This window comes from Lineus longissimus, chromosome 17 (assembly GCF_910592395.1).
Source record: "Lineus longissimus chromosome 17, tnLinLong1.2, whole genome shotgun sequence".
Classification (NCBI taxonomy): domain Eukaryota; kingdom Metazoa; phylum Nemertea; class Pilidiophora; order Heteronemertea; family Lineidae; genus Lineus; species Lineus longissimus.
This window is the reverse complement of record NC_088324.1, coordinates 9813994-9835308: the sequence shown is the minus strand read 5'-3', so window position 1 is coordinate 9835308 and position 21315 is coordinate 9813994. Positions and strand designations below refer to the sequence as shown.

The window sequence follows — 21315 nt, the reverse complement described above, 5'->3', positions numbered from 1 at the left end:
CACTTCTCAAGAAAAAGTAGGCGCAGCCGAGTTGATACGATAATCTCAGTCCCTCGTTATCAGTACAAGTTTGCAACCCTTGGAATCTGTTCATGAAAAGATGTGATAGCATGTATAATGTACATGTGCATGGTAACAACATGATTTTTTGTAAATTTTCTAGGAATATGTAACTCGGCCAGGACTCGGCGTGAGCACCCTTGCCGCTGACCAGTCGCCGAATGGAACGGAATACTACAAAGCCGCCCTTAAGTGGCATCTCTCATCGGACATGAGCCCGGCGAAGGTCCATCAAATTGGTCTCGACCAGGTCAAGCGTATCAAGGACAACATGAACGGGGTAAATTAATAATTAGGCATCGTCAAATCGTCAAATCATCGATAGGGGACGGCGATTCGATTTTGAGTATCATGCCATGGCTTAAGAAATATTGTCCTCATCTATTCCTCTGTTAGGCATCATTTAACATAATGTAATCCTGTCTGTAACCGCACGGCAATCCATCCATATCGATCTGGATGGATAACCGTATAGTGGATCACATCCCCTGTCAATCAAATACCAGTAATCACGTTGTTTTTACAGATAAAGGATAGCGTAGGATTCGAGGGCACACTGAAGGAGTTTATTGCGTCACTCAAGGCAAACAAGTCATTTTTCCTGAAAACTGAGGTAAATGCGCATATGTTTAAGTTTCAGATATATATGAGAATGGAAAGATGCCACACTAAGAGTGAATACTAGTAGTTTCGAGGTACCTTAAGATGTGAGAGATCCCTATTGGCGAATTCGTGTAACTTTATCTTGCCTACCAAGATGCTCACCACAGAGTCCTTTAAACGACTAAAATACTTGCTGGTCTTCCCTGTTCCCCGATAGTTCTTTAACGCTTATCTGTTTGCAGGACGAACTTCTACAAAGATACAGGTATATCATCGACGTGAGAATTAACAGTACACTGCACAAGCTCTTCCTTCGACCGCCCAAGTTGCCACTGGAGTAAGTAGAATATTTTGATCTGTTTTTTTACCAGTCACTGCCACGCGTTTTTAAGATCTGAATGGCATTTTAAGAAGTTTTTACTATTAAATGCTCTTAACTTCATTTGGTTCTCATGCTAATAGTTTTCGTTTACGACGCTCTGGAGAGTCTACTTGACACCACTCAGTGTAGACTGTCCGAAACGTCGCGCACGAAGACTATTTTAAGGAGAACCAGCGATTCAGCGATTCGGTTCTTAACTTAATCTTACATACTTTTTGAGATGATTCAAATGGTTTGCTGAAACTTCAACTAGCGTTGTCAACGTCACAGCGAATGTTCGCAAACATAAGTTTACAATTCACTGTATTTTAACCAGACTCGTGCCAAACCGTAAACCCAGCCCTGTCGCCCAATACTGGCGCGGCAGTGGTGATGATGATAGTCCCGGCCGCCTAGAATTTAATGTCATAGATGTAACGAAGAGGTATGAAGACGTCATAATGGGAATGCAACGAGCCTTGTAATGTGTGAGGTTATTGCACGTTTTGGCCGACAAACTATTCGGGAAGGTGACTCTATCGCATGATTACTGGAAAAACTGCTCTGTGTCGTCCAATATCAGCCACGACGCCCAGTTGTGAATTCAACTTAAATTACCGGCATGGTTAAAAAGGCCCATGCATCAATTTGAAAAACAACCGCAAAAGAAGAAGATACCCAGACAAAGATGCCAAATTTTAGTCAGATCAGAAAAGTCTTGTTGTGATTGAGAACTCACATTAAACATCCAAGAACATTAAAAATATCTCCGGAGTGGTGAGATATCATTAGGCACTTCTGATTGGACAAGCTGACCGGAAGTTACTTTTAACGCTGCCTCCATGCAAGTATACGGTATGCTTAAAACGTGTGTATTTCCTTTCTCTGTATACTTTCATTCCGATGTGCAATATGCACACATGACAAATTGCATATCTTGCTGTTTGAAATTAATACAGAATGAATTAAATTGAATTGAATTGTTGATTCGAGAGCAATATGTGGTCTTTCCTGACTGCGCAGCAAAACGATCTTGCGTTAGGGTCACCCTAACTGAGACTTAGCATCATAACGTGTTATGTGTTTCGTGTTCTCTTCTATCAGCACGATGTATACTAATTTACAAGTCTACTTTCTCCCATAGACAGCTATCAGGTGGTGACTTTTGGTCATACGCCACGCCGGTTTTCGTCGTTACGGAACTCCGCCACGGCCGCAAAATTCCTCCGTTCACTTTTACGTACTGAAATGATTCTAGTTTTTTTTCTGGAGACATGAAATTTTCACAGATGAATAAAAGATGAATGAAATATACGATTAGTGCAGAAAATCCTTATGTCTTCATGAATGAGTTGTCTTTGTTATACATTGCGTGGTGCATTGATGTTCTCTGGTAGCGTACCTAGGGACGGGAATATACGCCGAGGTACGTGAGTCGTGACGTAGCCGACGATCACCGGCAGGACAATAAATAATTATCGTTTGCTATGTTTTTCTGCAATTCTTATTCTCATTCGACATGATTTTCTTTTCCAAAACGCATCTAGCACAAAATGCTTTTTCAGTATAGTAAAGAACAAACAAGCCAAAAATGTACAAGTGTTTTCATGTAGTTGATATACATGTATACGATTGTTCATTGGTAGTCATTGCAGAATACACGTATGTGTACTTGGCGTTTTTCGTTTCGGGGCAAATGCATTTTCAGTAAAACCGAAACCTAAGCGTCATGTTTTGCCTTGAAATGCACGAAAATAGGCTCCATAATTGCGTTTTTGAAAGGACGATTGTTATGTACAAACAGGTGCAATAAGGTCGGTCGTAATAATCTTCGATGTGTGATATCTTTAACCTAACTTGTACCATCTATAGAGTCCTAAACATGGAAACGGATGGCCCGGGGGGTCAGTACTTACCTGGAACACCCGACGGGTCTGTGCCCGGGGTCTTTGAGGCAAATACCAGAGATCCAACGCGAAGGTAGAGTTGGTCCCTTGTCAATAATGTATAATTCACCCGTACTCCCCTTCCACGGAAACAACGTGACCGAGTCCGATACCCCTATTTTACCAACCCAAAATCCCAAAAGGCGGTTCCGAGTCTGGCTTTTCGACTCCCTTAAGCTTTCTTATTTAGTCCAGGCTCATTTTCTCCAAACCCTTGTAAATCTCCGAAGTATTATTCACCGCAAATTAAAAATGTTTTCCACCGATTAAAGTTCATTTTGGAGAGTCATTCGCTTGACGAATTTTGGATGTTTCAGTGGCCAAACATTCCCTAATCGCCATTTTCAACTTCCCTGAAAATAGCGATGTACACTAATATCAGACATAGATTTGTTTTAGGTTCCAATCTATCAAGATAATTTCCCATCCTTGCACCGAGCATCTTTCCCTATTGCATCCACCAAAGTCTCCCTCCCGCCCTGTGCATGTCTCTCGGCCTATCTGCATGCTCCACTAACCCCCCTCTTCCGTCCTCTCCTACACCAGAATCAGATCGAACCCGAATCGCGGCCCGGCCGCGATGTACCTCTATATTACTAAACCAGACGATGGATCGTACGGTTTGATTCTTGCTTACGTGAAAGAACCATCAAAAAGGTAAGGTTTTTGGAGGTGAAGGATATTGTACAGGCGTACAGGAAGACCCCTGAGATTTTCACGAGCGTAACGCGTCGGGCCATGATTCGATACCCGGCCAGCTCCGGATCATAAGCGGGTCTACATTGGTCTCAAAACGAACTTTTTAAAGATCTGCCCCTGGCTAAGTCGACCATGCACCAAACGCCGTCAGACACCGCCAATGCTTGACGACGAAGCTATTTTCGGACAAAGGTTTTATGGCGGTCACCAGCTTTAGTACACAAAACCGATATTCCTTCAAATGGATTCATTTCCTCCTAGTGGTCCAATGGCTCCGGTTTCCTCCTGCATGCATTCGTCCAACTGCCTGTTAAGCTTAAACAGACAGTTAGGCGTCTATAGGTCATAGATCCTTCATTAGTTGACGATTTCCGAAAGCTATTCGGTTGAGAGAGCTATTTTATTATTGAACTGAACTGCGGAAAGATGCAGTGCTTAATAGTCAGAGGCAGCTTACGCTATCGTTGTTAACTTTTAAAAATATGTGGCATTTTCTATCGACATTTATTGAGCATTTTGTAAATATTCTTTACGCACTGCATACAAGTTTTTTATGCACTGAACTTCTGTGATAAACTGCGAGGATGTACATGTACATGTAATGCATGTAATTCGAAAATTCCAAGTTTAGTGTTTACTGTTTTCCGTCGAACTTAGGACTTCTCTTCGAACTTGGTGCGTAGTGTAAACAAACTTGCATTTATCCACGGCAAACTTTCGAATAAACACGAAACTTCCCGATGCTTCCGTCATCGTAGTTGGACTACTTCTACACTGAAGTTAAATGGTGTACGGTAATGTAGCTCCAAATTTGACTACCACAAACTAAAGGTAAATCAGTCGGTATACCCTACTATATATTGCAGCTTATTGGCTAGACCATTGTAAATCATATTGATAGATTTCCAAAAGAATATTTTTGAAGTAATCCTCAAATTAATCTGTATCTCGACGAGCTTGATGTGGTCGATGTACTATCAGGGTGGTTATTTGGATTTAATCCTTGAGTTTGATTTTAATTCACAGACCAACATTTGATATGCTCGCCCTTTGCCTTCACGAGGCCAACCCAGGACATCATATGCAGGTAAGAGCTTCCTGGGTACTCTCATCCTTTGAGAATTAGTAGTGAACTATGAATGAAATCCAGATCTGATATGCAACATGCACGTTACTCAATGATGTGGCCATGGATCTGTGGACAAGTGAGCACATGGCCCCGTGCCCATTTTATTTCTGAATAGTGCAAAAAGTGAATTTCTTTATATTCGGGTTATTAGTATATTTTACAATGTAAGTACCGGTAGTTCAAAATCTTTTTACCGCCAAATATCACGAAGGGCGTATTCCACCACTTATTGGGCGAAACAGACTGAGTCGCCTATACAGTAATATCTTCGCCCCTCACTGTTCAGCCACCGTGTTTCAGCTCCATTTTCATGTTGACTGATGACAAGAACATTCTTAAGTTCAGGTATTTTGGCGAATACCGGGCTTCCTTGACATTCCCGCTTTACATATCGCGCTCCTGCATTGAGGTTAATACATGTAGATGTATGTTCGTCTATTACAGGTTAGCTACATGTTGACCGACAAGAACCTTCCTGACTTCAGACGTTACTCGGATTACACTGGCTACTACCAGACGCCCTTCCACTTCCCATTCTACACCGCTTATACTGAGGTAAAGGTTCTCGCCTCCACCACCACGTCGGATCTAGCTTATAGAGGGAAATCCTTCATCACCATTTTCCTGTGTAATGACGAGTCGGGACGCCTCAGTCCTGTTTCCTGCGCCAATTGAGAGCTTCTGATTCGCAAAAGCAGAGTCAGGCTGTAAAGTATTGCAGTGCAGAGCCTGAGAGGGTGTATACAACGGCCGTACATTGTACATGTACATTTGTTTTGCTCTTACATTCATATTGCTTCCTCTTCAGGGTTGGGGCCTATATGCAGAATTCCTTGGCACTGAGCTTGGTCTCTACAACGACCGGTATGAATTGTAGGTATTTTATTCAGTTTAAGTACTTTTTTATTAGTAATCATGAAGACCAGAGAGTTTATATTAGGTATTAACGGCTGCAACCGTGTTGTTGTTATTTGATTCAGCAAAAATGTTATCGTTTGTATTGGCCAATCAGTATCACTCGTTTCTACTTCCGGCGCCGTAGACACAGGATTCAGGACTCCTGATTGGCCAGTGCGTCTACTGTTCTCGCAATCTCCAATGAGAAGTCAACCGTTTATTCCATCGGGCTGAAAGAACAACAAACTGTGCCAGTCGAGCATTTCGTCCACTGTCACCAATGATCGCGAGTCGTTGGATATTCCTTTTTTGGTCAAAACATCTGATGTAGTTTGATTTTCGTTTGATACAAATCATCTCCACCAATCTTCCAAATATTTTTCAATAAATTTTCCAAGTACTTACCAATTGATTTTCCAAATATTTTCCAGCTAATTTTCCAATGTCTTTCTAAATATTCTTCCTCAGGTTTGGAAGATATGTTTCCGAGATGTTCCGCGCCTGCAGACTTGTGGTCGACACTGGAATACACGTTATGGGGTAAGAGTATGAACCAATTTTGAATTCAGAATGGAATTTGGTGTTTAGGTGTTTCTGCGAATGCCTTTCTTTTATCAGATTTCCGGACCGAGCAAAACACTGCATACACTCAGGCTCAACCGATATTTTCACGAATCTTGACCAGTTTCCTGCGTTTTTCTTCTTTCAGGTGGTCACGGCAACAAGCCATTGACTACATGGCAGATCATATCACCGACCCTGTCAGTCAAATATCTGTTGAGATTGATCGTTACGTCACGTGGCCTGGCCAGGCATGCGCATACAAGATTGGCGAGATCAAGATACTGGAAATGAGGAAGAAAGCAGAGGACGAGTTAGGTAAGAGGTCGCTGGCCAAAAGATAGTTCATAAAGTCATATGCGCGCAGGGAGGGGAGGTTACTATTGCAAAACAGTACGAAAACGATGACATGTTCAGGCTCGAGTTTATACTGTTATTGACCTCAAACGTGATTAGTTTTGAGTTAATTACATTTGAATTCGCACCACGTGTGAGTTTGGTTCAAAAGTGCGAGTTTACACGTTCGAACAAAATTTTAGTGTAAAAACTACTACACCATTATCATTCCTCGCCCTACTGGTGCGTTTTTCTGTATTGAAGTCAGCCGTATATTTTCAGGGTCATTGTTCGACGTGAAACAATTTCACGAAACGATCTTGACTGCAGCAGCCCTTCCCCTTGATCTCTTGGAGAACATCATACAGGAGTACATCAATGACACGAAGTTGAAAGGAACCGTCTCCTCAGGTAACAAAGCATACCTTTCAATCAGCGTCCTTCTGCTCTGCTATTGGTCGAGATGGTGGATGGAGGTGTAATGCTGCTCTGCTGGTGGTCAGTGATGTGGTGATGACGTCAATTTCATTCTTGCCTGCGATTCGTTGAGACTTTCTATGAAGTGCAATGCTTCTCTACCATTGGTCGAAAGACGTTCGTTTAATCTTGGAGAAGATATTCTGTATTTGGTGCATTGAAAACCGCCACAATTCGCGGATTTCGCAAAAACCTACTTGTAGATTCGTGAAAATATTAACTATCTGGCGCAACTTATTATAGTTGCGAAAGTCGTACGCTGTGAAAATATGTCGTTTACAGTTATTTCTTCAAGGTTTAACGCATTTTTTCTTGGGGTTCTTATAATTTTTGCAGCTTATATTTTTGCCACTGGCTAATGAATTGTTTTCTTAATTGTCATCTATATGCGAAAATATACTTTTTTCAACCTTTTTTAGTATACGATTTGATATCATTTTGACAGTTAATGATATGTACTCGATGATCGAAAACGAACAAACTTTGATGCACGAGGCGGATTCAGCGGGCTTGTTAAGAGGCATTTCCGATGGTTTTCAACAACATGGGTATCCATTTAAATTTAAAGAAGGTTATCGCTGACTTTTGACAACATTTTTACTCAAGAGATGCAATTTGCAATACAAAGTGTCAGCAGGACCGAAGGACCACATTAGGTCTCGACCATAGACTCGTGTCCGTGCCGTTTTGACATGGCTGAGTTTGCTTATGTGATAGACATATGTTGTACATGTATATACACGATCAAAACACTCGTAGACGAAGTTAAGATGTCCTCCACTCAGAGAAAATGTGAATTTTGAATGATAGCGTAATCGTACACCGTCCGATAGACATGTATATTGAAATTAAAGTCCCTTTGGGATACATGTGATGCTCTGTATTAACGTGTAGTATAAAGGTTTAGAAATGTATTATATCACGCCATATTTAATACACATCATATAGTATATCATTGTATTTAACTAACCTCTGACACCTGAGTATGCGTGACGAGAATACACATCATATAGTATATCATTGTATTTAACTAACCTCTGACACCTGAGTATGCGTGACGAGAGCAAATAGTTTCAACTCTTCGGCAAATTAATACGCACCGTTTTCGATTAGAAAGGAGCAGGGTGAAAACGTCCATGTTGTTCATCTCATCTGATTATTTACTCTACTAGCTTGGGGTTTGGGCTGTCTCTTTATACAGGCCGTCTCAAAAATAGCCACCCGTTAACATGACTGAGTTACGAAAATATTTGAAAGAGTGATTATTTAACGGGATATTATTGAGACGCCCTGTACCTGATCGATATGTGTTGTATATCAATGTCTTCTCTTGGTTAATAACTGTATTTTGTCGTGAATGTTGGCATGGTTACAGTGGTAATCAGGGTGCCAAGAACACATTATCAAACAGTAAGTAGACGTCCATTTCGTTGAAATTTGAAACACAATATGCAGGTTTTGCAACCCTTACAAACCGCGAACTCGTGAAGAATAAGGTATACTTAGTTGTAACGTTGCCCGATATTGTATCGCCATGTCGTGAGAAGATTCTGCGTGATATCGCCACTTTTTAATGGGAAGCATGACGTAAATAGCGATATGACGCATAAGCGGCGATACAATATCGTGCAACGTTTAGGAAGAATCGGAAAACCTATCAAAGAAATCATCTTTAAAGTACATTTATATACTTTGTCGTTCGAGGCATTCCGTAAGGGTTGCGAAACCTGCCTATGAGGACGTCTTATTGTAACCTCTACAGCCATAGAAAGGATTGCCAAACATGAATGGAACCCCGAAGAGTTATTTAGTCATGAAAACGCTTTCCCCGCACAAAATGTTTTAATTCTACATTGTATTTCGAAATTTCGAATTGGTGTATATCTGTTACAAAGGCTACGAAGTTGTACAATTTTGTACAAAACTGAAACGAAGTCCATATACTATAGTGTCTTTGGGTCGGCTGGCTTGACATTATTTACCAAAAGGTAACAAGTTTTCGTTACGATGTTTATATTTTTCAGGCGAATCATGTGGTATCGAATAATGATGCACGGACGCAGTATCATTAACATGATTTTACATGTATATCGTGGAGATTGTGAAATAAAATTACACATGTGCACATACTTTGAATATTGTCGATTTCTTTTAGAAAATTGTTTATTTGTACTAACAAAGACTGAACAAAACTATCTGCTGCAATTAATAAGGTTGGGAGCCTCGCACTGGTGCTTGTCTGCTTGTCCGCTTGCAAGCCAAATGTCGTGGGCAGTCCGTAATCGCGCAATTGAGTGATGTTTTACTGACGAAAATAGTAAGAAATACGAATTACTTGTGCGAGTACCATAGATTATATATAATTATTATAATACTGCAGATGGTTTCAATCTAATTCAACCAATTAGAGAGGCCTACTGCATATATACGAATTATGATCACGTTTACGTCTTAAAAATCTTCATGAAGACAATAAAGCATGTACATTGCTCGGCTTTTCATGGAGAGGCCTATAGCAGGAGAAAGATTTGAAAAATGGAATTTTCCTCTTAAATTCCCTCTTTTCCATTTCTTATAATGTATCTAAATCATTCCCTCGTATATTTTCTCCGCCTTGGCGCGACTAAGGTCCTCGTTCCTGCTGCGCCGTTTCTTGAAGTAGTTGAAGAGAAAGAGGTCGAGAAGCTCGAAGGCACTGATGACACTGGCCCCGATGAACAGTCCGAGAGACCCGCCAACATCACCTTAAAATCAATGCAAAAAAACCCAAGAAATCAAGGAAAAAGTTAAATATACATTTTGCTAAACCATATAGGTCCCTATCGACCAGCTATAGATTCGTGTTCGAATGAGACATTTGACATTCGTGTACAGTATATGTACGTAAGTCGCCGTGTTGTTAAGCAACTCCGTTACTCTAAATATGATTTGATCGTTCTTACCTTGGAATATAAACACCACCTAATAATTAACCATTTATTCTTCTAAATATCACGAAATGACAACTTGATCATGATTTATACAAGTCGTTCCGAAGTGCTGGACCCAGTTGCTCAATCGGCGTTAGAGACAAGCGCTAGAGTTCGCTGGAGCTTTATATCCTTCATTGAATTTTTTTACAGCATTAGCGTTAGGTCTTTAAGGTCAGCACGTCAACGTTAGTGCTAACGACGGTTTAGCAGCCAGGCCCTGATTGCTATTCATTGCTCTTCAGTTCCTCATGCACTCCGTGTATTCTGTCACGACAGTAAACGGAGTATGAAGTTATGTATACCAATTAGAAATGATGTTGATATTGATGCCTAGTTGTTTCAAATGTTCTCTCTGCATCCTCCGTCAATACTTACTTAGTAAATCAAAGATGGTGTATGCTGGCATCTGCTGTATCAGTTCGTAACTGAGCTCACTAAAGTAGAGGTCGATGCGAAGAAAGTTATCTCTGGAAAGAGAAGAGTTGTTGCCTTGGCTGCGGAAAGTATTGGTCAGAGATCTGACATTCCGGGGGAAAAGAGAGTCTGATGTGTGAGGTTGTAAAATCGGGGTACGAATATTAACAGTTTGCCGAAACTTCGCTGACTATACCTCACTTCAATAAGGGGACTATAGGCAGGAGCTGGGGCTCAAATAAAACGATAATTACCTATAGAAACGTCCATCCAGTTTATTCTCCTCCAGATATCTCTCACATCGCTGCTTGAAGCGCCCGGCGGCTTTCAGCAAGTCAAAGACTTTCGTTCCGAATAACTTACTGATGTCGCCTCTTGCATGCACTCGCGAGATATCCTGCTCAAATTCGTGCGTGAAGTTGTCAAAATCTGCGCCTTGGTTAAGAACCGGAAGTGCAAGATGGAGAAAGCCATTTGAGGAGTTTGAATTTGTGAAGTGCAGCAGCATCTTAACGTAATTCTTGTCTGTTGAGAAGGTATCTCCGTCTTCGACGACTGTTTTGATGAAACTGACGAAGTGCTTTGACGTGGCGTTCCATCCTTTGCTGACCTCTCGTGACCTTGTCATCAAGGCATCCACGAAGTCTTTTAGTCCTTTGACGTGATGCTGCACGTCACCTCTTATCAGGTGATTACAGAGTTCCGATTTTCCTTGAGAAAACAGAATAACGTGGAGACACGACTTGACAAAAATAAAACTTGAAGTCAAAATTTTGTGAATTGTGAAAATAGTACTAAATATAAATTTTAACAACGCCGCTATGCGTTGTGTAGTGTGATACAACTGTACATGTATATCAATACTACAACTGCCAAGTTTCAGCGGCAATGTTTGTTTCTTTTAACCTGAGCCAAGAAAAAATACTTATACTTACCAAACTGCTTCCATCCCTCATGGGAAATATACGTATCTGACATATTAATGGTCTCTTCCATTGTATGGAACACCGCGTCTTTGGTGGAGATGGTCGAATTTAAAAATCGCACATCCTCGATCATCTTTTTGAGCTGCGATTTGAGTTTGTCGTAACAGTTGTCAAACTCCTCGACCTTCTCTTCTACAAAGAGACAAATGACAGAATATCCAAGGCGAGTTATTTCAAATATCAGCAAGATCTGCAGTGTGAAGCAGACGGGAATCCACCATAAAATTTAATTGCGATTTGTGTTTACATGTACATGTATACTGATGTGAGGCGATTCACACCATATATCGTTCGTTTAAAGTGTATGCGGTTGCAACCACGCGAGGTTTATATATTACCTGTCCGTCACTGATACGTAACATATTTCGCCAGTAGCATCCCTACAGATTGCAGCCCTCGAATATTGGAAACTTAAGTAAAACCGCACCATACCTAGTTCCAGAATGGGCTTATTGAAAATTTGGTCCTTGACAATTCCTCTCATCTGGTTGACCCTCTCCACGGCTTCTTTATGCTGTCTTCCAGTGTTTCGTAGGGCTTGCACGCTGAAGGCCGACTTGTTAAACGCCTCGTGCAAAATGGCGTCAAACCTGGAAAAAGCCAAACACGGGTTTTATCCAAGAACTACTCTTCAACTTATCTTATTGCCAATCTCGCAAAAAAACATCGTTTATAAGAAATAGGCCACGGAAGAGTATAGTCGTAATTATATCAAAACCTATTTTCCGTGGGCAACGCACGAGCGAACAACCTTCTAACGAAAGTTTGGTACATTTCTTCCCCTAATTAGTTTTGAATGGTGACATCTAGGACAAGAAGGGTCATTGTGTCCTCGTGGCTGTTAACTTAGAACTACAAAGAGACGTATTTCTGCCTACCTCCCAGTGCATTAGCTGCATGCTCTAAAATACGCACCTCGAGTAGAGTCGTCTGATATATCTCAGTTCATCCCTGAGGTTATCTAGCGTGGTCTCCGCCTCGATGTCTTTCACGCTGTAGTACAGGTCCTGTTTGGGGGCGATTTCTAGATGCTCTGCTTCAGTCCTGCCTACGTACCTGTCACCAATGACAAACAAAGATTGTGGAAACAATCTACAGCATCTTTACTAGCATGAGGTGTACAAAATTCGGACAAAATTGATCGCACCGTTTACACAGGTAGTTGATAAAGTATGGAATTAGTGAAACCTTGGAAACACTGATAAACCTTGGAATATTCAATGTAAACCATGGAATCACTGTGCAAATAGCGCGGGAAATCGGGTGCGTTCCTTCCACGATTTATACCCTCCCAACTGACAGTCTCGTCCCAGCTGACTTTATTGATAGCAATTTGCCAGTTCGTTCAGAAGCCAACATTTTTAATGTGGAGGATGACGTCATCAATTGGCAATGCGCTGTGGTCGTTAAAATATTTTATTTCTCTTCAATGGAAGCAAAAATTAGTTTTTATGATTGTTTTGTATTCCATAGACGATAAAGTATTATGCTCGGTACCAGATGCACGAGATCATAGGAGAAACACACACGTGAATAAAAAAACCCGCTTAGAACTGGTGACGTCACAAAGATCTCTGCATCCCTCGATGCGTACTGGAAGATGTAAGAAATCGCTCACGGCGAAGGAAATTTTCATCCGCAAACTTCGGTGATAAACATACATGACTAGGCTTCTTTTATTCATCGTTTGTTATAAAATATCAGTCAATCATAGACAATTAGGCCTAGACATAGTCGTCAACCTTATCCATGCATAATGCATGACAGGCCCCCAACTTCCCAAGCAACTCGTCTGATCGAAAAGGCCCCGTGTGGTGGTGGCGTATTTATAAGCGGAGCGCTATTGGTCCATATTATGGGTGTGTGGTGGGCGTGTCTTCCCATATTTGGGAGATCAGTACTGTACACTGGAGGCGAGGTACAACTGGGTTGTTTTAAAATATAGACTATTGAATCGGATATGCGACAGATTTCTAAATTACCATAAAATTCCGATCTGATCATGTAAGAATAAGCTCCAAATGTTGATTCGCAACCACGTTAGGTTCGTATGGCATTATTTCATGTTTTTATGCATTTTTAGGACTGATTCCAAGGTTTATCACTGGTTCCAAGGTTTCACTGATTCCAAGCTTTATCAACTACCGTTTACACAAGGTGAATAAAAGAAAAGGTTTTCTCAGAAAATGTCATTCTCTTTTTTTTAATCAGCATCAACGATCACATTACTAATATATCTACGTTTATATACACATATTTGAGTCCACTATTTCCGATAAGGCGCAAACCACCTAACACCATCATACAAGATATTTCAATTTTATATACACGTACCTGTCATTCAAAACCGGTTCGGCTTTCTCATACGCCAGTCGGAGTTTCTGGAAGTACTCCAAAGCAGTATCCGTCATATTCTTTTTGGTGTCAAGTTCATTCTTCATCATATTGTAAAGTAGCTCTGGAACACCCTGGTTGGTGGTGTCATGCGCCTTTGACTTTGGATTAACTCTCTTAATCACCAGATACTGTAAATAGTTCAAATTCCGCTCAAACTTCCCCATATAGTGCGAGAAATCTGACGTCAGCGGGTTCAGGATGTTTTTGTCAAACTCCACCGCACCGATGAAGAAATTGTACTTCAAAACAAAGTCTTGAAAACGATAGACTTCGCTAATGTTGTTGTAGATGGCCTCGGCAAAGTCAAGCATGGTGTTGACGCGTCCCAGGTTACTCGTGGCGATGTCCGAGAGGTTCTGGTTGAGTAAGTCGCCCACCACATCTGTTTGCTTCAACACTTGCAGCAGGTAATCCTTGTCTTCGAGGAATTTGCGCTTGTCTACTGCGTGTGTTGCATCTCGTGCCCTGATAAGCATAGAGATAACTTACGCTTAATATTCACCAATTTGAGGAATATTTTTCGAAATTAACTTACTTTTCTATTCGAAACAGTCTATATTGCTTCCTTCATCGGGCAAGCATGAACCAGACGATCGATGGCTTTGATTGGCTTATTTAATAGGAAGTCTAAAATCATTGTATTGCACTGCCTGGACTCCATCAACCTCGCCTCTAGTACAAGGTTTATAGCGTTGACCTTAATAACTTGCACTGTAACATGGGACGACCATCCCAAAGGCGCCGTTGAAATAATTGAACTTCCTCAATTATCGTGTGTTGAACTGACATCGAAGGGTCACAGGTGGCTCGACGGCGCCTCATCGACGGGACTGCACTGGCTGGGGCGTCTTACTTTCGGGGCAGCTGATGATGTGACGTACCTATCAGACGCACTTATAAGACCAAACGTGAAGGCCAGAATGATTTCTTTCCATCTAGCTATGCTGCACCGCTGATGGTGAATTCTACTGACGAAACAATGAATCAATGATATGTATATACTTATTAATATGACTCTGTTGACATTAAAAAAGTCGCATTAGGTGACAGGCGAATTTTCTCAAGCATTTTCTCTACCTGACGTATCGCTCCAGTAACTGCGTCTGATTGATATTGTCCAGGATTCGGTCAATGTCGTGGGCGGCCGAGGTGAGGTAGGAGAAGGTCGGGTTGTAGATGACATTGCTGCATGCTGGCAGGCACTCGCGGCACAACTCTTCAACATTGCGCTCAAAATGATCTTTAAAAATGAAAATTGTTTGATGATAACAACAAATATTAAAGGTTACACCACGGATGTGGATCATCTACAATGTGCAGCATTTTTTCATCACACAAAAATGGATCTTGAAGGGAATTTCGCGTCATGAGAGAAGTTTATTTGAAAGCATATGATTCAGAAATTGTTCGAAAATGAAAGACCTGCAACGAACCTTCTTCCTTTTCTGCACACATAAGATATTTACGGATAGAGCACACGCGGGCACCTGAAAATAGAAGGGAATCTGTCAAACTCTTGGATAGAATTAGATAATACTGAGAATTCGTTTTCTCGTAGCCCTTCTGAAGATTTCTACCATTTTTTTGCCGGCACCCACGAAACAAAGTCGCACAAGTATATTGTTTTAACAGGCTTAAGGTCAGCTATTGCAATAAATATTACGATGATTGGTGATGATGAAAATGAGAACAAAATACAGTGAACCAATGCTTTGTGATATATATAATAAGAAATGACTTTTTTTCGTTCTCGTGAGTGTGGTCGGTTTGAAAACGAGGTTTCGTTCGCATTCGGACTCATACTAAGCAAATTCGAAATCTTGCATCACTCCTGACGAAGAATGCTGTGAAGTTCAAAACGTCGAACATAAAAGGAGAAGTTGTGGTACATTTTGAAAAGCTGTGGAGCTAAAAAGGCGTGTTTAAGATGTCACGTACCAAACTCGTCATATAGCCAAAAACATGTACGTCCTGCTTTTTATTTATAAAAATACGATGTTTACTGGGCTTGGTCGTTGAGTTGGCAAATTGATTGATTAATAAAAGACTTACCCTCTACCTTTGGCAGATACTGGGCAATACAGCCGCACATCTTTTTAAGGTACCTGCTCAAGCACTCCATTCTGCACGCCTTGTCGGTGTAGAAGGGGAACGTCTCCAGTGGTCTCGATCGCGGTAAGCAAGATCCTTTAGGAATATCCAGCCTTTCCATCTGAGTGGTTAAACGTACAACTTGGGCATGAGATACATGCATGTTGGTTTTATTATACAAAAGTGGTTTTCCAGTAGAACCGTGAGTACTGCGACAAAATCATTACAAAGTGTATGGAAATGGTTCGGATTTAGTCTATATCATCATCTCTTAAAGTAACTCTATAAAGCGGACGATTTAGAGTACAAGGTAGTCTCAGTTCGTGTTTAAAAAAACCTGTTTTCACCAATCTCAGGCCGGTTCTGCATATTCACTTCAAGCAAGATATATGCACACATACAAAGTACATACGTCTACATACCACAAGAACTTTCATGCCTACGAATGAGCGCGAACCAGGTGCTACGGCGTAGCCCAGTTCGTCAACCATGGGGAAGTCATTTCGATCATAGAGCATGAGCCTTATTCCCGCGGACGAGTGAGGCCCGACCATGTACTCGTATTGCTCAATGTTGATGACAAGGTGGAGGCCAGAATCCTGACCTGTCGAAATAGATGGTTACGTTTTTCAACAAGCGCAGAACTGGGCGTAATCATGCACTTTCATCACCTTCAACTAAAATATAACACTGCAGGGTGCAACTTACTACGAAATGGTACGTGTGTGGGTTGATTTGTAATTCGTATTTCGTAGGATTTGCGAAGTCCTCACGAATATAATGGTAAAGTGGATGAGTGCTTGAGCTGCCTTAAATTAAAGAATTAAGTCTATTCCTTCTATGTGACTGGTCTTGTTCGATTAGTGTATAGGCTGCAACGAAGGACTTATCTGACAACATTACTATCATAGAACCATCTGCTTACCCGTTTTGTTCGCCATGAGCGGAGATTTGTCAGTGTCGATATTAAGCATCAAACATTGACCCTGATCGGTGAATTCCATGGTGAAGTTTTCAGGACCACACGGTATGTTTCGCCATTCGCATCTATAGAAATATAAATTTGAGAAACGCTTTATACGAGTCATCTCATACTAAATTCTTAATTTTAGAAAATAAGAAATGTCACTCAATTTAAATTTTGAATTTAAAATTTTGAATTTAAATTAAAATTTTTTGTCAGAAAGATCCACGATGCGCACGCGCCACAAAAATTTACGTAAAAATATGGGAATCTTATTACAGCCGCGTTTAACAAGAGCAGAAAAACCCTAGTTCGTATCTATCAGTTAGCTTTTAAAGTACTCCTGGTACATTCAACGTGCCATGAATAAAATTAAGCAAGCAATTATTAGTGATATTTTGGCCAGAGTCACACCATCCCTCTTCAATAATTATAATTACAGACGATAATGAGTCAACACATGATATGGGGACAACCGCTAGTTGTAAATACCAAATATGCATGATAAACAATCGTGATGTATTTACATGTACTTTTATTGTACTAAAAACTGTGGTGCACTTCTTCTTTCGAATCAGTACAATGTAGTAGCCATAACTCAAGGTATTTTGCCATTTCCTGCTGTAAGACGATTTCAAAAGTGCACCTAACAATTTATATAATACAGAAAACCCCATGCAATTTGCTCTATCCATTTTGAAGATATAGCCTTTCAGGTGTTTGACAACTAGATCACCTAATCAGGCTAGCAACTGGCTTGTTAGAGCCAGGCGGCGGGTTCACCAAAGTTGTGATGTAGTTCAGGCTATTGCCCTACTTGGGAGGACACATATAATGCTCTTAAAATTGATATATGAAGTCTGTTTTTCATTGACATTTTCAATGTTCAAGTATGAAAGCATACTTTTGCCCATGATAAATGAGTTTATTGTATTCCAAAAAATATTTTAATTAAATATTTTAATTTTTTGGGAAAACCGGTTACATTAAAATAACACCAGTTTTACTTGATTCTCTTGGAAGATATTCATCTTGTATATTTCTGGCTCATACACTTGGCATGCATTGGTCGAATATGTTGTTTCGATGGTCCCATGTAGAAATAATACTTTTGAGTGAAATATCATGAAAATATCACAATAATTAAATAGCAAGAACAAACTTAATTTTTAAATCTTTAAATGTTCTCTTCCAAATGGTTTCAAACACTTAGCAATTCGAGGACTTTCTGTGCAAAAAAGCTTATAACACCGATTCGGCTATTTTTTTCAGTTATATACCTTATTATCGCATCTTCCTTCCTATGGGCAAGGTCCTTGTACATTTCAGCAATGCTATTCTCTGCTCGAGGATACCTGACTAGGTCTGCGTCTGTATATGGATGACTGTAGTTTCTGTTGTAGATTTCATCAAGTAGATCTGTGTATCCCAGACGAACTGCTTCTGTCACCCTGGACATGAGATAAAAAAATTCTGAATGGATGTTTTTTTATATTTACAGTCCAAATCTCAATTAACTTCTCTGAATCGAGTAGCTCATCTCGGTTCTACTGAAATGTTTTTGAATAAGATCCGCGTTAAAGTATGAGGTCGGATGACCACCTCTACCATAGTAGGTGATATGAGTGGTCCATTCGTCGTGGCCGTAAACTTTATAAGATTTCGACGCAATAGATAAAAGAAGACATTTCAAAATGAAATTAATATAAAGTATTTGAATGCTCTCCTTATTCTTCTGTATCAATTAATATCAAATGATGATACCCCAAGCGTTCTCGGTGAACATCGCAACTGCCGGAAATGTGCGCAGCGATTCCGTTTGCTGGTAATAACAGATTTTGAAGTGTTCTACTAGAATACTTCTCAAACGCTGCAACATTCGAAAAATCCCTTCTGCTTCTTTTGAAACCGAAAGTTTAAATGCCACATATTTGACGCCATTACCTGAAAGCGTTCTGGTTGCAGATCGCGACAGCCGGAAAGCGTAACGATTGGTTAAAGTTGACCTCGACCTTGACCATAACTGGTTCAGAGAGGAAATATCTGATCCTCTCTTGAATCTGGTAGGTGACGTACGCGCAGCAGACAAGGAATATAACCATCCAAATCAACCTGGAAAATTGAATAAGATTTTAGCATTGTCAATGGGTCTCCCAAAATGTGTCTATATTTGGCCTGGGAATTCCATCATATCTATACAGCTTATCTGGTGATGGTAGCGTCAATCTGCATAATCAGTAAGCAATTTCAGTTATGTAATGGACGCAGCAATCGAATTTAACAACAGAAAGACATTAAGCACCAAACCATTCGAAATAATCAAATAGAAATTTGGCAGCATAAAATATGATGACTATTGCTCAAATCTGATTTTAAGCTGTTCCTCTCCCTTCACCACGACAATTTTATGCATCTGGGCACCCCAGAGCCTCTTTTACCGCAAAATGTTTTAACATAGAGTGCCTGAATCTTGGTAATCAACTGTTAATGCCCTGCTTGCATACTGCGTAAGAGTAAAAAAACGTTAGAAGCAGCCCCAGGTGTGTAATCACTGTCAGTAGCATTTACATTGATAAAGCCTAACATTTTGGCTGATAGAGTCCGTAATATCGCGCAAAATCATCCGGGTTTTCTTTATTTAACAAACAATTCCAAACATGTTCAAGTATGCTCTTCGACACATAGGTCTAGTAAGGGTAGGAGCTTTTTCAAGAACCTTTTTTTCTTCGAATTCCACAGAGCCCAACACTGAGATACTGAGATATTCTCAAACACCTAGGTTTCAATGTTTCATTTTTATAATGGATTTTGTATTAGCATGTACTCACTTTCTAAAGCAATACGTGTCTTTATCTGTAATGTACTTGATGCCATGAACCGTCGCGTTCTGCGTGTAGTCATAAAACAGCTCCCACCACGTGGTCTCTTTCGCTTTCTCATCTTTGACCTTGACCTCGTCAGCCTCGTTCTCATCCTCGGGCTTCACCATCTTCTCATCAGGCTTCTGAAGCCGTTTCTTCCCAGGTTGAATCAGTTTCTGCATAACAGTCTGCCTGCTGGGCCATTCGGGCGTCTCTTTATTAAGATCCGAGTACTTCATCGGGGGAGTCTTACCCTCGGGTGGCCTTGACCTCTGTTTGCTTGCGCGCCCACTAGGCGGCGTCGTTCGAGACTTTTCCGGTGACGATGCCGGGCTGGGTGTGTATCGCAACCTATGGGCTTTAGACAGATCATCCTTCAGGATACTGTTCCCTGTATTGTTCACGCCCTCTGCGTCACCTGGAGGTGCCTCACTGGCATCCTCTGAATCTAAATTATTATTTTCAATTTTATCAAGTTCTTCCGTATCAGTTGTCTCATCAACCTCAGAATATTCCAATGATTTGGGGCCCTTTTCTAATTCATTATCCGAAAGCTCACCATCAATATCGTCGACTTCGTTTTTCTCCACATTTCGGTTTCCAGTTGGTCCTATATCGCTTCCTTCGGGTGATTCTGTGTTTTGGAAAGAAACTGTATTTTAATGGGCGAAAACGTGCCGGTGCATGGTAGGTGTTTGGATAACTGAGCAGTCAGAATGCCTCAGCGAGTGGTAAGACCGATATTTGAAGTTTATGACAGAGCCCTTAATCTCTGAAGTGAAACTTTAATCAACAGTATTTATTCGTTTTGAAGGAACGAATTTCAATAGAGGACCATGCGCGTACGTGTACATCATTGAGCATGCACTATTGTAAACATTCAAATTATGTTATGTACGGTATTTGTTAATCTTTTTGTCACCTTCCGTTCTTTTGTTATACGCACACCACAATTTAATCGATTATTACATGAATAAAGATACATAATAATAATGATAAGGTAATTTAAGGTACAGTTATAGCCCCGGTACAATTATAGCCTCTGTGTGCATGAATGTGTTCTGCCAGCTGATTTCTACACTGAAGGGGCTAAAATTGTACCGGAACTTTAATAGTATACCACTTAACCTTACATAGTTCTGCCCAGAAAAGTTTTATGCTTACGGTACCTTTGTTCAAAGTCTCCTCGTTAGCATTGATTTCCTCCCCCTTAACTTTATCCACGGCGAGAGCAAGAAGTGGGGGACCACCCTTGGGCTTCTCCGGTTCAGCTTTTCGCCTTCCCCACATTTTTCGTTGACGAAAGATGTGCGATGTTGGAAACGTATTCTAAATACAGCTTATCCTCGTGAATGATAGTCCATACAGTCCTCCCAGCATGTCTAGTACAGTTCGGAATGATATTGCTACATGGAATAGCCTACTGCATTATTGCTCATAAAAGATATCCACTTACGAATTTATTCTAACGATGAGCGACACAACATAAACATAGTGTTCCGCGTTCCTAAACTTTTTATGGAACGGCGCAGCTTTATCTCTTAGTGTCCTTGTATCATGT

At 40.7% G+C, this 21315-nt stretch overlaps 2 protein-coding genes across 8 annotated transcripts in view; one reads left to right on the top strand and one right to left on the bottom strand.

The window, feature by feature from the left end:
- Positions 1 to 9198, top strand: part of LOC135501568 (uncharacterized) — a 21177-nt gene extending 11979 nt beyond the window's left edge. For 4 of the 7 annotated variants that reach the window (XM_064793734.1, XM_064793730.1, XM_064793733.1 and 1 more), the window contains exons 9-18: positions 164 to 340; positions 587 to 673; positions 906 to 1000; positions 3517 to 3627; positions 4696 to 4756; positions 5243 to 5353; positions 5607 to 5671; positions 6164 to 6235; positions 6405 to 6574; positions 6875 to 9198. In XM_064793734.1, coding sequence (XP_064649804.1) covers positions 164 to 340; positions 587 to 673; positions 906 to 1000; positions 3517 to 3627; positions 4696 to 4756; positions 5243 to 5353; positions 5607 to 5671; positions 6164 to 6235; positions 6405 to 6574; positions 6875 to 7074 — 1149 coding nt within the window. In that variant the 3' untranslated portion in view covers positions 7075 to 9198. Of the gene's footprint in view, positions 1 to 163; positions 341 to 586; positions 674 to 905; positions 1001 to 1361; positions 1470 to 2896; positions 3005 to 3516; positions 3628 to 4695; positions 4757 to 5242; positions 5354 to 5606; positions 5672 to 6163; positions 6236 to 6404; positions 6575 to 6874 lie in introns of all 7 variants that reach the window. The other 3 variants (XM_064793736.1, XM_064793731.1, XM_064793732.1) reach the window with 3 other exon arrangements.
- On the bottom strand, positions 9187 to 21315 carry LOC135501567 (uncharacterized). The gene is made up of 16 exons (XM_064793728.1): positions 20924 to 21315; positions 19722 to 20388; positions 18838 to 19005; positions 18174 to 18344; positions 16855 to 16976; positions 16352 to 16533; positions 15891 to 16050; positions 15272 to 15325; positions 14916 to 15078; positions 13776 to 14303; positions 12357 to 12497; positions 11874 to 12031; positions 11391 to 11573; positions 10710 to 11166; positions 10417 to 10508; positions 9187 to 9813 (listed from the first exon to the last, which is right to left on the bottom strand). The coding sequence occupies exons 1-16, from the start codon at positions 21042 to 21044 to the stop codon at positions 9653 to 9655; spliced, it is 3528 nt and encodes a 1175-aa protein (XP_064649798.1). The 5' UTR covers positions 21045 to 21315; the 3' UTR covers positions 9187 to 9652.

Coding starts and splice junctions, on each gene's coding strand:
- LOC135501567 (XM_064793728.1), bottom strand. CDS start 21,044: ATGTGGGGAAGGCGAAAAGCTGAACCGGAGAAGCCCAAGGGTGGTCCC. Junction 16,534..16,854: donor GCTCATGGCGAACAAAACGG/GTAAGCAGATGG, acceptor CTATTTCGACAG/GTCAGGATTCTGGCCTCCAC. Junction 12,498..13,775: donor GAACCGGTTTTGAATGACAG/GTACGTGTATAT, acceptor CATTGGTGACAG/GTACGTAGGCAGGACTGAAG.